This window comes from Oppia nitens, unplaced genomic scaffold, assembly GCF_028296485.1.
Source record: "Oppia nitens isolate AA-2021 unplaced genomic scaffold, nextdenovo-longstitch-racon4-pilon3 scaffold4_pilon_pilon_pilon, whole genome shotgun sequence".
In the NCBI taxonomy this organism is placed as follows: Eukaryota; Metazoa; Arthropoda; class Arachnida; order Sarcoptiformes; family Oppiidae; genus Oppia; species Oppia nitens.
The window spans coordinates 1,412,926-1,429,366 of record NW_026533232.1 but is presented as its reverse complement, the minus strand read 5'-3'; the positions used below and the strand labels follow the sequence as shown (position 1 = coordinate 1,429,366).

General features: G+C 22.1%; 2 protein-coding genes across 2 annotated transcripts; both read left to right on the top strand.

The window, feature by feature from the left end:
• Positions 1–10,872: 10,872 nt before the first annotated feature.
• On the top strand, positions 10,873–13,978 carry LOC128960053 (prostatic acid phosphatase-like). The gene is made up of 2 exons (XM_054306115.1): positions 10,873–10,882; positions 12,780–13,978. Exons 1-2 carry the CDS (start codon positions 10,873–10,875, stop codon positions 13,934–13,936), a joined length of 1,167 nt encoding a protein of 388 aa, XP_054162090.1. The 3' UTR covers positions 13,937–13,978.
• Positions 13,979–14,309: 331 nt separating this feature from the next.
• LOC128960459 (prostatic acid phosphatase-like) lies at positions 14,310–15,495 on the top strand. The gene has a single exon (XM_054306549.1). It carries the CDS (start codon positions 14,465–14,467, stop codon positions 15,476–15,478), a length of 1,014 nt encoding a protein of 337 aa, XP_054162524.1. The 5' UTR covers positions 14,310–14,464; the 3' UTR covers positions 15,479–15,495.
• The last annotated feature ends 946 nt before the right edge of the window (positions 15,496–16,441 follow it).

The window sequence follows — 16,441 nt, the reverse complement described above, 5'->3', positions numbered from 1 at the left end:
ACCTTTATTGCCTCTTTTTGTGTCAAATATTGGCCCAACAAATGCAGTTAAATCTTTGTTTTCTATTATAGCAATTTGTGCTATTTTGTCTCCACAAACGTAACCAAAATTATTTATACTGTTATTTATGAGTAATACTAATATTTCACCAGTATAATCAGCATCAATAACGCCGGCGCTTACATCAATACCATTAATCGCTAAAGAACTTCTTGAAAATATTTTTCCAAAACAATTTTGAGGAATTTGCATTTTAACGCCAGTTTTAATTAATTTTCTTTCACCAGGTGCCAAAGTACCGATTTCATTACAAAATAAATCAAAACATCCACTGTCTGAGCTAGCCTTAATTGGTAATTTAGCGCCCTCTTCCAAATTAACACGTAGTTGTTTTTCTAATTTGTATTTAAAATTTGTAATTTTAATTATAAATGTTATTATGTTAATTTACCTTTAGGTGCTATACAATATGGTGTATATTTAAATATATTATTAATTCCTCTTTCTTCACCATTTTTCAAAGAAGAAATTAAACAGTAACCAATTTTATTATTTTCTAATAATATTTTCCTTTCTATTAAAGATTTATTAGAAACTCCTAGTCGTATATATCTTGTATCAGAATCTACCCAAAAAAATTTACAAAATAATTTTATGCTATCAAAATCTAAATTTGGCATTAATTCTCCAAATGTATATGCAGGATAATTACGATCATTTTTAATATTTATAACAAGTCTGTGATAAGGCTCAATAATATAAGTTTCAAGTGGTATTATATTTAATATACCAAAACAAACAAGTTTTAGCATTTCAAATGATTTTATTGTAACATTAGGAATGTTACATTTTTTATTAGTTTGAATAACTGTAGATCTTAATTGCTTATTGAAAGTTGTGCTATATGTCGTTGAATTATTGCAATCAACACGAATAAAACCATTTATCTTTTTGTTAACAGTTGGAGTTTCAACAGCTAAAGTTTCAGTATTATCAATTTTATTATTTTTATTTTCTTCAATTTTATTTTCTTCAATTTTATTATCTTCAATTTTATTATCTTCAATTTTATTATTATCTCCAATTATATTATTATTAAGAATTTTATTATTTTCATCAGTTGTAGTTACTTCAAAATCATTAACATTATTTTTTTCTGTTTCAATTATTTTTGATGTTTCTATAAAAAAATAATTATATAATTTATAGTTTATAATACCCAAACGGAAAGGTACTGATTCCATCATTTAATAAATATGATTTGTCATCAAATGGATGCATTACAAATTTATTTAATTTTAAGGTTTTCAATAAATGATTTTTTGATTGAATTCTATTCATTTTTGTATTATAATACATTTCATTAAATAAAACGTTATGATAAGTATCATGTGATAAATTATTATTTATAATAGATTTATTTATTCCTTTAGCAACTTTTTTATTAAGTTTATCATTATATTTTATTGAATAGAGTTTACTTTTTAATCCAATAAATTCATTTACTATCATTTCGCCATATTCTGATTTTAAATAACCAATTAATTTTTTATTTTTGTCATTATATAAAAAATGATTTTTAGAAAAATTAGAAAAATCCATTATAGGAGAAAAATCATTTTGTAAATCATGGTATATGTCATTAGTTTTAATTTCATAGACCAACGAATCCGTATCAGTATACAATAATTTTATATTATCTTTATAATGAGCTTTAAATAAGTTATAATGTAATGAATACATATAAGCTTTAGATAATTCTAAAACTGTAAAACCAATACTAATTGGTTTATCTAAATTAATATTTATTTTTTTCATTTTTATTAACGATGCTTTAGATGATAAAATATGAAAAGTTTCATAATTAATTTTTTGAATACATTTTTCAGCTTGTTTATAATTCAATGCTAATTTAATATCCATATGTTTTCGTTTATCTTCAATGCTTTTACCAAAAACTGAATTATTCATTAATTTATATAAATCTCTTTCAAAATCATTATTTGCATTTTTTCTCAAATTAGTATTTAACAAAATATATGATTTTAAAAAATTATCTTGTATAAATTCGATACCTCTATGAATTTTAGAAATTTTTAATCCTAATTTTAAGTATAGTTTTAAGTTTTTAAAATGTAAAATATAATTTTTTTTATCATATAAAGTTAACATTAATTTATCTGTAGCAGTACGTTTATATCCATATTTTTTTAATTTTTCTAACATTTTTAATTGATAACTACTTAAAATATTTGTAGGAATTTTCATTTTTTCTGGAGCTAATGGATAATCATTATGATAATCATGTAAATAATTAGGATAAATTAAATCACATTCAATAATGTATCCTTTTTCAGAATTTGTATCAATTTGTTGCCAATTAATATTATTTAATATTTCGGTAGAAACCCATTTAAAATTTTTCAAAGGTAATTTTTCGCTTAAACTTTTGCCATATAAATTATTGACATCAAAATGCATTAAAAAAATGTCTGTTTTATTCTTATCATAATTTTTACAATATTTATTATTAGCAATTGCATATCTTTTCATTGTATTACAAATGCCACCTCTAATACCTTTCTCTATAAACATATACATATTAACATCTGTCATTAACTCAATTTCTACTTTAGTATATTTCAACGCTGCAGTCCAAGCTAAACCTGGAATACTATAAAAATGTGAAGCCTCTAATTTATATGTATCATATATTGTATTTCTAAATGTTTGAAATACATCTGCAAGTAAACAAGTATCTAACAAACAATAGAAATTTTGATATTCTCCTAATGTTTTTATATTAAATAAATTCCAAACTTTTTTAGCAAAATTATACTCATCACTATTTATTGTTGTATTTGATAAACTAGAATAAAATGCTTCAATTGGAGGCAAACAATTATCATTAAATTTATTCCATGAATCCATATACTCATATGGGAAAACTCCTTTTTTAAATAGTATATCAATATTATCTTTATTTATTAAATACTTTTTAAATACTTTACTTGTTATTTCAAATTTACTTCCAGAATTTTTTAAATTATTAACTAATTTATCTAAACTTTCGCTTAAAAATTGGTATGAATCTAGTACCTGAATATTATCAATACTAAAGGAAATAAATTTTTCAAAACTTTGAGGTATTATTGTGCATTTTTTAAAATAATGTGAATTTAAGCTTGAAATAATAAAATGGGAATCATAATTTTTTAAATTATGTAGATAAAGAGGAATTTTTTTAGGTACTTGGTATCTTAAATTGCATAAATTGTGAGCAGCACCTCTATATATTCCAGTTAAATGGTCATGATCATATACTTTATCATTATTTAATAAATTATTACATAAATGACACACAGTAGCTTTTATATGATTTTTAAGTTGATAATCATTTATTATAATTTTATTAAAATTGCATATTTCACCACTGATTCTTGAATATATTAAATAAAGTGTTTCAATAAAATTACTTAAACAATTTATTCCACGATAAGACTTATTATAAAAAACATCATTATTATTTTTTATTACAATTATGGAATATCCTGATGCAATGTGGTTATGTGTCTGAAACGTTTTATTATTAATTTTTTTGTTGTCTTTTACTAATAACGATTCAAAATCTGCAAATATTACATATGGAACTTTATACATGTATTCAATTTTTTCAAATTTCATTATTTTATTCTTAGGCATAGATATTTTAGTTGGATTAAAATGTTGACAGTTTTTATAATGTAAATGCAAAGATTTTTTATTACGATAGCCAGTCATACAATTTTCACAAAAATGGTGACAATTAGAACTATAACTCCCACATATTGCGTTAAAATTTTTAATAAAATAATAATGATTTTTGTAATATAATAATTTAATTGTATGTTTTGCTGTCTTTTTCGATATATATAATGGTACTATTGAAAACTCATTAATTATTTTTTCATATCCATAAATATTTATTCTTATATTAAGATGTTTATTATTAGTTTCAAATTTTTTTATTTGCTTTATATCAATAGGAAATATTATATTATTTAAATTTAGATATTTTATAAATGGTAAAATTTGAGGTAACTGTTCTATACGATGACGTTTTTTATCATTAAATTTGTAATAATTATTAGCAATATATGCAAGTATACAATATAAAAAGCATTTATTATCATTTGACTTAATTGAAATTATTGCATGTTTATTTAATAATTGTTTAGGTAATATATTATTAACACAACCACCTCTAAGTGGTTTATAATTTGCAATTCTTATATCCATTCTATCAATTTCACTTATTGTCCAACCTGAACCAATTGCTTCAAAATTAGTTATTTTATTATCCATATAATCAGCAATTTTATTGATTATGTATTTAATATTTGTGTATTTATTTACGATGTAGTTTTCACTAATAAAATAAGAAATTGTATATACTTTTAGTCCGTTAACTTCTTTAAAAAAAGTAGCTTGAATGCAAATTTGTATTTTTATAGATGATAAAGAATTTAATATAAATATTATTAATTTATTTATATCAGCAAAATAATGCATAAAAAAATCGACTGCTGTTTTAAAATCTATTTCTGGAAACATTTCATATTGCATCAAAAAATTTTTAAATGCATGTCTAGTTAAATGAAATTTTGATTCAATGGGCAGTATTGGCATTTTAAATTTTCCAAAACCAATTTGTTGATTTTCATTAATTTTGTGTTTAAGAAATGTTGATAATTTTTTAAATTTCTTATTACAATAATAACATTTAGTTGGAAAAAGTAATTTTAAACAAGTTATATAATGAGTTTTAAGATCCATAAAAGTTGAAAATCTTAAAAAGCAGTAATCGCATGTATAATTATTTTTTATTTTTTTATGATTTTTTCTCAGATGTTGTATATATAAACGATGACTATCTAATTGTAGTCCACATATTTCACATATAGGGAACGGGTTAAATATAGTATCCATATTATCTGCTTAATAATGAATAAAATTAATATTTTAATATTTTTTCAACTTATTATAATAATATTAATTTTTATAAGTTTATATAAAATTACTAAGACAACTGACTCCAATCAAATAAAAGATTATGATTTAAAAAATCAATTTGATAACTGCTATTTGACACTACATAATTTTGTGTCGTTTAACACAACATTTAAATATAATAAAACTGATTTAATTGTTGATAATCAAATAAATAATAAAAAAAACTTTTATACATATATTTCATATTATTCAAAACCATATTTAATTGAAATGGTTAAAAATTCTACTCAAAATTGTTTATGTTGTGAATAAAAAAATATTTTAAAAAATATATATTTATTGTTAAATAAAAATATTACAAAAATTTAAAAATCAGTAAGTTAAAATATAGTATATATAAAAATACATTAGATATATAAAAATACATTAGATATATAAAAATCCCATTAGTATATAATATATATATATATATAAATCCCATTACCATATAATTTATATATAAAAAATTTTGTTTTTTATTAATATTTATTTTAAATTTATGACGGTGTAAAAGCAGCATGATTTTTATCGGCCAATGTTAAAGTTTTCAAAGTTTCATCTGTCATCACATAACTATAATCTCTATCACAACCAAAAGCCATATTAAAATCATTGATAGTAAATTTCGGTAAAATTCGTAAGTAAATATCTTCAACTTTTATACAATTTTTTAATATATATTCGATATATCTATCAACAAAATACCAATCATTTTCTGGAATTTGAATTTTATTAACAGATTTGTAAGCAATATCGTAAAGTGCCCAAATTTGAGTTATTACTCCAGGGTAAAACATTAGATGTTGGGGAATAATTTTATGAATTTTGTTTGTCAGTCCAATAATGTATAGAGTTAAGTTAATAATAACAAAATGCATCGATAGTTGATTAGGTTCTTTAATTCTCTTGGCTTCATTTTTATTACAATTTAGAATATGATCAATAGCATCAATAGCTTTAATAGCATCGCTATCGCATATTGGACATGTTAGGCGCAAAATTCTTCTTTTAATGTATGGCAAAGGACCTTTAAAAATAAAAATAATTATTAATATATTATCAATATTTTTACAATCAAACAAACAACAAAAAATTAATATATTTTTTATAATACTAGAAATATTAAAATTAATTAATTAATATATAATTTTTAAAATTTAATTTATTTTATTTATAAATATATCGGGTATGTAATTAATATCTTGAAATTTTTTTAAAATAATATAATTTCTTATAAAAATCATTTTAAAAATTTTTTATTTTAATTTAAATTGTAAATTATTTTTTATAATATTAAAACTTATATTAAAATTAATTTAAATATTTAGTTTAATGACATTTCGGTCAAAATTATGTAATAATAATAATAATAAATAGTTTAATTATTTTATAATATATATAAATATAAATTTTTATTAAATAAATGTATTTTTTGTTTATTTGCTATTGTTTTGTTTAAGTTATATTAAGACATTTATGTTAATTAATATTTTATTTGGATTATATAAATAGTTATTAATTTATACAATTATTAATATGATTGTAATCATAAATTATTATACAAAATAATAGTATACTATAAATCAGTCACAGGATTTTTCACACTTATATTTTATTTTATTTGCTCTAATCTTATTTATAACATATATAAAATCACACAAAAAATTTGTGATCGCCATTTCAAACACCACTTTGAATATAAATTTAATTAATTATAAATTAGTTTAATAATTTATTTTAATAAATGTAAATAAAATTTTACAACAAATGATTGCAATTTATTAAAAACTACAATTATGACAATAAACGTGTAAAAAATTATGTGGAATAAAAGTGATTACAATTTCAGGCAATTATTTATTTATTAATTAAGCAGTATTTAATTATATTTAAATGTGATCACAATAATTTAATTTTTGAAAATTCACAAAATGGCGGCTAAAGTACAAAAATAAGTTTTAAGAAATTATGATTCAATAATTTATTTGTTATTGTATATAATATATATATAAGGTTTATTTGTCATACTGAAACATTTGATTTTAATTAATTTTTAGTTCGGATTAGGAGTTCGTATAGATTTGCTTTTTTAGCATTCTCAACTGGTTTTATATGAAATTTTTTTTGTGTGAAGTTTATTAAATAAAATTTGTTTTTTTTGTGCGAACTGATATCCGGGCACTGATATATATATAATTAAAAGCAGTAAATACTAAATTACTAAATAAAAATGTTTGATAAGTTTAATAAGCAAAAATTATTGCCACCTGAGCTATAGGTGCCGACAGTAATTTCTATCGTATTGGTCTATCACTCAATAAACCCAACAATACATTAATGCTAGTATTAAACATATAATTTATAAATTGAATGCAGTTTACAATGAGATATACGACTATAATATGAAATGTCTCTCTTATGGCTAACCATTAGTTAAATAATTTTATTAATTATTTATATAACATTTTTTTTGTTAACATTTCGGATGAAAAATTGAAACTAATATTAGGTTTCTATACTATGAATGATATGTTTTTATTATTATTTATAATAAAAATATCCAATGCTATAAACTATGAGTCTATTGTTACATATAATCTATTGAATTCATATATGTCATCAAAATCTATAATACAGTTTATATTAAAAAATAAAGTAAATATTTTTTTTAAAATTTATTATTATTATAAATATATAGCGCGATCTGAAATCCGGTCTTAGATATATATATATATCATATAATACTTTTATAAAATAATTAAATGTAGAAAACAGTCAAATGTTTGAATGTATGGCAACAGTGATGATCTAAACTATACTATTGACCCAATAATTGTCAATTTCTTTCATTTTTTATTTATACAAAAATTTGTTTATTTGAAATCAAAATTGTTTATTAAATAAATATTTATTTAAAAAAATAATTGTATAAAAATAAATAATAATTATATTTAGTTTCAAACTATATATATAGTATTCAGTGCTAATGTAGTGAATGTTGTGACCGATATAAACAACAAACAATTTGATTGGACTATACATACAATAGTATACAATAGTCTTCAATACTTGACTACTGTATATGTAATGCAATACAAGTCATATATTTATATGTCTTTACTATTCATAGCATTTCATACATTAAATTGTTTTTCAAATATTCATTACATTTCATAGGAATCTCTCATTTGACACAACAGTGCAAACAAATTGAAAGCAAACTCAATATAAACTTAAAATCACACAAATAGTAAACTAATGTTTAAAATATATATATATTCAATACTATGAATGCATTATTATATAATTATTATTTATTTAATTCATTACTTTTAAGATAAAATAGATGTCACTATTAGTATAAATTGAATTAAAATGTTATTTTAGTTTTGTTGTTGAAAAACAAGTTTGCGATAAAAAAAAATTTTATTTGACGGCTACTGCTAATATCTAATGCCGTATAGCATATATGCCTAATATATTTAGTAAAAATGCTATTTATTTTGTATGTATATAAATATAATATAAATGTAAATAAATGTTTTTTGAAAATTATAATATATTTAATTAATGTTTTATTTATAATTTTATATTAATATTATTTAACATTAAAGTATTATTTGAGGTTCAGTTCACACTCGACACTACAAAAATTTGTAAGTTTTAAATTAAAATAAATTACAAATAATTATAAAATGAATATAATAATATTTTTAATAATAATAATATATTTTCTTTTAAATTAATTAATATATTTAACTAAATATAATATTACATAAAATATTTTTTATTAAAATTTATAAAATAAAAAATTTAATTATTACAGGGTTGATAAAATACAATATAAAAAATAAATTGATTCAAAAATTAATGATAAAAAATTAAATATTTCAAATAATACAGGGTTGTAAAAATACAATTTTTGATATAATAAAAATCAAAATAAAAATTATTAATAAGTAATTATAATTATAGAATTGTTATAAAAATACATTTAAAACAAATAACATCATATTAATTTTATAGAATTAATTAAATAAAAATAATAAAATCAAATTAATCAAATTAATAAAATTAATCAAATTAAACAAATTAAACAAATTAATTATATCATATTAATTAAATCATATTAATTAATTAAATCAAATTAATTAAATCATATTAATTAAATCAAATCAATTAAATCAAGTCAATTAAATCAAATCAATTAAATCAAATCAATTAAATCAAATCAAATCAATTAAATCAAATCAATTAAATCAAATCAATTAAATCAAATCAATTAAATCAAATCAATAAAATCATATCAATAAAATACTTCAAATTAATTGATTTATTATTTAATTATTTTGATAATTTTTTTAGCTCATTTTTTGATAATTTTTGACATTCATCGCCATATTTTTTAGCCAAAAATCCTAGTACTTTTATTGCATGTTTTATTTTACCCACTTCAAAGCGGTATGAGTAGATTGGAATCAGATTTCCCGTAGTCGGGTGCCGTTTAAGAGAATAAAATACGACCTTACCTCCCTCAGTTAGAGCTTGTCCAAAATAATCTGTTTTAAATATATTTAAATTATTATAGTTAATTAATTACAAGAATCAAAATAATTATATTTAATTTTAATTAATAAATTACCGGAACGACATTTGTGAAGCAATTTATCCTTTTCTCCTTGGAAGCCAGTATTATCGACAATAGCATAGCCTTCATTGTCATCGACTTTAGATTTTTTTGCTGTTTTGGATGTACTACCTTTAGAGGGAGTAGAAGTATTTTTTTGTCGTTTGTTTGTTTGTTTAGGGACTACCAAAGATATAGGTTCATCACCTGAAACACTGGCTCCAGACTCGTCTGTATCGGATACTTCCAAAGCCTCAATATCCAAGAAATCTTTAGCATTTGTAGACATTTTATACCAGTACTTTAGCAAAAACTTTACAGAAAAAGTAAGTAACAGTAAGTAACAAATTAGAGATAAAGTTAATCTCAAAAATTGTTTGAATGATTTTTAGTGAAAGTGTCTGTTGCTTATATATGATTTTACTGTATAATAATTCTATACTAATAGAAATTATGCCAAATAACATATAAATTATTTTTAAAAACAAATATAATAACCATAAATGGAAATAATTATTTAAGTTATTTAATACTAAAAAATATATTTTTAAAGTAATAATATATTAACTTTTATTTACTATATATTATGTTTGATATAACAATATTAATTGTTTATATATATATATATATTTATAATTTTAATGACTGTTTTTTCACAACCTTATAATAAATTACTATTTTTTGTTTATAATTTAGATCTAACAATAATAATTGTTTGACATATTTATAATTTTTATTATTGTTATTTCACAACCTTATAATAATTTACAAAAATTTTTGTTTAAAATAAATTAATTTTGTATTTTTATTATTATTGTTTATATTAATTTTCACATGTTTTTGATAATCTTATTGTATATTAACTAATTGAATTTAAAAATAATTTAATTTATTGCTAATTACATTATATTTTTATACAATTTTTAACATGTATTTAAAATACAAATACTTTTTCATTATTTATGTATTTTTATAGTACTATTTGTTTATTTAAAAATACTTTTTATATAACTGCTACATTGTTAGTTTATATTAATTAATTAATTATTATTCAATTTACAAAATTTTTAACACATATATAATATTTATAATATTAATATATATGTGTTATAAAAATTATTTTTATTTCTAATTTTAAAAATTATTTTTTAATATCTAAAAGATTATTCATTTGTATTTTAATATTAATATGGATAATACACAGTTTTTGCACAATGAGAGAGAGTATATGTGCAAAATTTGCAAACATTATAGCATTTCATTTAATTTAATATTAAAACATTTAAAAATCAATCATGATTTTATAGTTGAACCATTTTATGCTAATAATGGTACTTACCGTCCATATATTACTATTTTTAGACGAACACAACAAAAATAAGTAAGTAAAAAATTTTTAATTTTTTTTAATTAATTAATTAATTACTAATTAGCTAATTAATTACCTGAGGCCTGTAATATAACACAACAGTTATAATTAAAAAAGTCTTGAATAATTAGCTGATAACCCGTTTATAGTATTTTTATAGTACTTTAAATATATATACAACTGATTGATATTTTACAGTATTTTTGATTGATAGCCATCCAAGTCTTTCAAACAATTGTTTGCTATTTGCTGTCATTTCCGAGTTAGTGATAGTCCGGGCAAATCTTTTTTGGATTTTTATTAAAAAATCTAAATGACAGTCATATGTGTGTCCATACAAACTAATAGCATAATCTATTTTTGGTTTCACTATAGACTTATATAAAAAATTTAATGTTGTTTCCTGTAATATACTTTTTAAGCGTAATATTAAACTTAATCGTGATTTTAAATTAGATACTAATTTGTTAATATGATGATTAAAATTCAATTGATTATCAATTGTTAAACCTAAAACACATGTAGAATCCATTTTGTTTATAACATGATTATTGATTTTTACTTCAATAGTATTTTGTGTTTGTTTTCCCATTAAAACAAAATTACATTTTTTATAATTCAGTACTAACTGATTGTTTTTTAACCATTGATTAATTAATTTCATATCAATATTAATGTTATTTTGAAGCGATTCATGATTTTTCCCACTGACCACTAAAGACATCTCATCACAAAATAGATATAACTTTCCTTTTAATGGTAGACTTGTAATATCGTTAATAAATAAATTAAAAAGTAGTGGCGATAAACATGACCCTTGAAATACAGAGATATCAGTTGTCATCGGTTTTGAAAGTTTGCTATTATTGCATACAAAAGAATATCTATTAGTTAAATAGCTTTCAAACCATTTTAGTGTATTTTCTTCACAATAATACTGCAATTTATTAATTAATATTTTGTGATTTATGATATCAAAAGCTGATTTGAGATCAAATGTAATTAAAACAGTTTTATTAATTTATTATTTGTTGATATTTACGTTTATACTAGTTTTATTGATTATTATTTGTTAAAATTTATGTTTATACTTTTTTTTAAAAAATCTTTATATTAATATTTTTGTATTAAATAAATAAATTTAATATTTAAATGTATAATTGTAATAATTATAATTAAATATTGACCAGTTAGGTTACGCACTAACCAATACTTTTATACCAAGCGATTGGAACCGGGAGTGTAGTACTAATGGGAAGTCATAATTATATGACATTAATTAAAATTGCTAAAACTATTGACTAGAGTCTATATAATACACTAACTATATTATAAATAAAGTATATAAATAAAAATTAAAAAGTTAAGTTAAATTTTTCACATTTTATATATATTTAAACATTTCTAAGTTGTATAAATTTATTGATTAATTTTTAAAAAAAATTACTTGTACTTTTTTAAATTTTTATATTAATGTTTTTTCAAATAAATAAATTTAATAATTCAATGTATAGTTGTATTAACTTTAATTAAATATTTGCACTATTAATAAAATATGTTTTTTTCAAAATATGATAATTAATTAATAATACTATAGAAATTACTATTTAATATACACACTTAAATATTTTAAAAAAAAACATTAATTAACAATAATAAAAATATTATAAAACTAAAATATGTATTATATAAATTATATTTTTATATTTATTGTAATATTATTATCAATATTACTTGAACAACATTTTACAGAAACAGTGGTAGAATGGACTGACCATCCGATCGATACATTGAAATTATTGCAAATAGTTCACCGACACGGCGACCGAAATCCGACATTAGATTTACCAAATGATCCGTTTATTGATCTTAAAAAATATTGGCCGGAGGGGGAAATGGAGATGACTAATAATGGAAAGTATCGTATGTATCGGATCGGACAGTTTATTCGTCAATCGTACGCTGCATACCTGGGCTCTCAATACAATCACCGTGAAGTATATGCTCGTAGTTCAGGTGCAAACCGTTGTTTGGAATCGATTCAGATGTTGTTGGCCGGTGTCTATCCACTCATAACAACTGCCAATTGGCAATCAAATCTTACTAACAGTGCTCAGTTAGGTAGTGATTTGCAACCGTTTACAGTATATAGTTATCCGGATAAATTTAAAAATAATGATAAACTGCTGCGAATCAATGCTTACTGTCCCAAAGCTATGGAAGCTATCGAAAAGTATTTTAATAGTGAAATCGCTAGAAATATATCTTATAAGGAAACGGCATTTTTAGAAAAGTTAGGAAAAATTGTTGGCCGCAAACTGATTAATCTAGAAGTTATTGAAAATTTATTTGATGTACTGACCATTGAATACTCGAAAAAATATTACTGGTCTAACCATAGCATATGGCCGTCCAGTGATGATAAGTCTATTATTGATAGACTGGAAGTTATTGTCAACAAGTATTTTAAGACCCGATACAGTGATCCGGTGTTAAAAAAGACAAACGCAGGTCCACTGATCAAAGAGTTGGTTACCAATATCAAGGAGCGTATCAATGGGACAACAATTGACAAACCGTATGACTATAAACTGTATTTGTATTCAACACACGACGTAAAATTATGTCCGCTTATGATAACACTGGACATATGGAATGGCATAATAATACCATTTGGGTCATCACTTATAGTCGAATTGCACCAACAGTTGGGTGCTATCAATGGAAAGGGATATTTTGTTAGATTATATTACTATAATGAAACACTGGACGACACTAAAAGGCCTTATTTGTTGAAACTACCCAACTGTATATCAGTCGACTGTCCCATTGAGCAGTTTTACACACTAACCAATACTTTTATACCAAGCGATTGGAACCGGGAGTGCGGTATTAATGTCAAGTCATAATTGTAGCCTATGATGACTACACAACAAAACTTAATTTGTTTATTGTTAGGGTATCTATAAGTAAAACTTTATGAATAAATATTTTAATAAAATATATTTTTTTTAAAAATTTATTTCTACTTTTTTAAATATTTATATTAATGTTTTTTTTTAAATAAATTTAATAATATATAGTTGTAATAACTTTAATTAAATATTTGTACTAAAATATGTTTTTTCAAAATATGATAATTAATTAAAAATGCTATATAAATTACTTTTTAAAATATTATATTAAAAAAAAATATTATTAAACTAAATTTTAGTTACTAAAATATGTATAAAAATTACTGTTTTATATTTATTGTAATATTATTATCAATATTACTTGAACAACATTTTACAGAAACAGTGGTAGAATGGACTGACCATCCGATCAATACATTGAAATTATTGCAAATAGTTCACCGACACGGCGACCGAAATCCGGCATTAGATTTACCAAATGATCCGTTTATTGATCTTAAAAAATATTGGCCGGAGGGGGAAATGGAGATGACTAATAATGGAAAGTATCGTATGTATCGGATCGGACAGTTTATTCGTCAATCGTACGCTGCATACCTGGGCTCTCAATACAATAACCGTGAAGTATATGCTCGTAGTTCAGGTGCAAACCGTTGTTTGGAATCGATTCAGATGTTGTTGGCCGGTGTCTATCCACTCATAACAACTGCCAATTGGCAATCAAATCTTACTAACGGTGCTCAGTTAGCTAATGACTTGCAACAATTTACAGTTTATAGTTATCCGGCTAAACTCATAGATAATGATAAACTGCTGCGAACCAATGCCTACTGTCCCAAAGCTAAGGAAGCTACTGAAAAGTATTTTAATAGTGAAATCGCTAGAAGTATAACAAATAAGGAAACGGCGTTTTTGGAAAAACTAGGAAAAATTGTTGGCCGACCACTTAGTAATCTTCACGTGATCAATGATTTATGGGATACACTGGCCATTGAATACTCTAGAAAATATTACTGGTCTAACCATAGCATATGGCCGCCCAGTGATGATAAGTCTAATATTGATAGACTGAAAGTTATGGTCAACAAGTTTTGGAAGACCCAATACAGTGATCCGGTGTTAAAAAAGACAAACGCAGGTCCACTGATCAAAGAGTTGGTTACCAATATCAAGGATCGTATCAATGGGACAATCATTGACAAACCGTATGACTATAAACTGTATTTGTATTCAACGCACGACATAAAATTATGTCCGCTTATGATAACACTGGACATATGGAATGGCATATTAGTACCACTTGGGTCATCACTTATAGTCGAATTGCACCAACAGTTGGGTGCTATCAATGGAAAGGGATATTTTGTTAGATTATATTACTATAATGAAACACTGGACGACACTAAAAGGCCTTATTTGTTGAAACTACCCAACTGTACATCAATCGACTGTCCCATTGAGCAGTTTTACACACTAACCAATACTTTTATACCAAGCGATTGGAACCGGGAGTGCGGTATTAATGGGAAGTCATAATTGTAACCTATGCTGACTACACAACAAAACTTAATTTCTTTATTGTTAGTGTAAAACTTAAAGTGTAAAACTATAAGTAAAACTTTATCAATAAATATTTTAATAAAATATAACTTTTTGTATTTAAATCTACTGTATTGTTATTATAACTTTAATTAAATATTTGTAATGAAATATGTTTTTATTCAACAATTTTAATTACTTAATTAAAATTGCTAAAAATATTACTATATATTACAGATACATAAACAATATTAACAAAAAACATTAATGAAATATTGTATTTTATTAAAATATTTTTTTTTTTTAAATATAAATATTAAAAATGCTTTTGATTAAATCTAAATTTTTCTTTAATAAAAAATAAAGTGTACAAGTTAAAAACTACAAATAAAATTAGCAGTACTTTTTTTTATTATTGATTGTAAAATTTTTTACAATGTACTTTATATAACTTAAATTAAAAAATATTATTAACTAACTTAACTTAATTAACTATACCATACATATTAATATAACATTAATTTTATATACAGTAATTATAAGTATAATAAATAAGTATAAGTACAAATAATTATAAGGGACTGTTCACATAATACGTTCGCACTTTTTAAGAAATCTAGACCCCTCCCTCCCCTATGTTTGCAAATGTTCGCATGTAGTCATTATAAAAAATTACGTTCAGATATCCATAACCGCTACCCCCATCACTAAAAATAATATATTATCTAAATGCGAACGTTCTTAAGATCACTACCCCTTCCCCACCCTCCCTTCATGTGCAAAAGTAATATGTGAACCACCCCTAAGTACTATAATTTTATATTGGTATTTAATTTTTTTTCTTTCACAAGTTTATAGCTGATTAAGATAATTATAAAAATTTAATAATGTACCCAAGTATAAATCTAGATATTAGCTAGTTAATTATTTCATATTGATTTTATAACTTAATTTTTATTA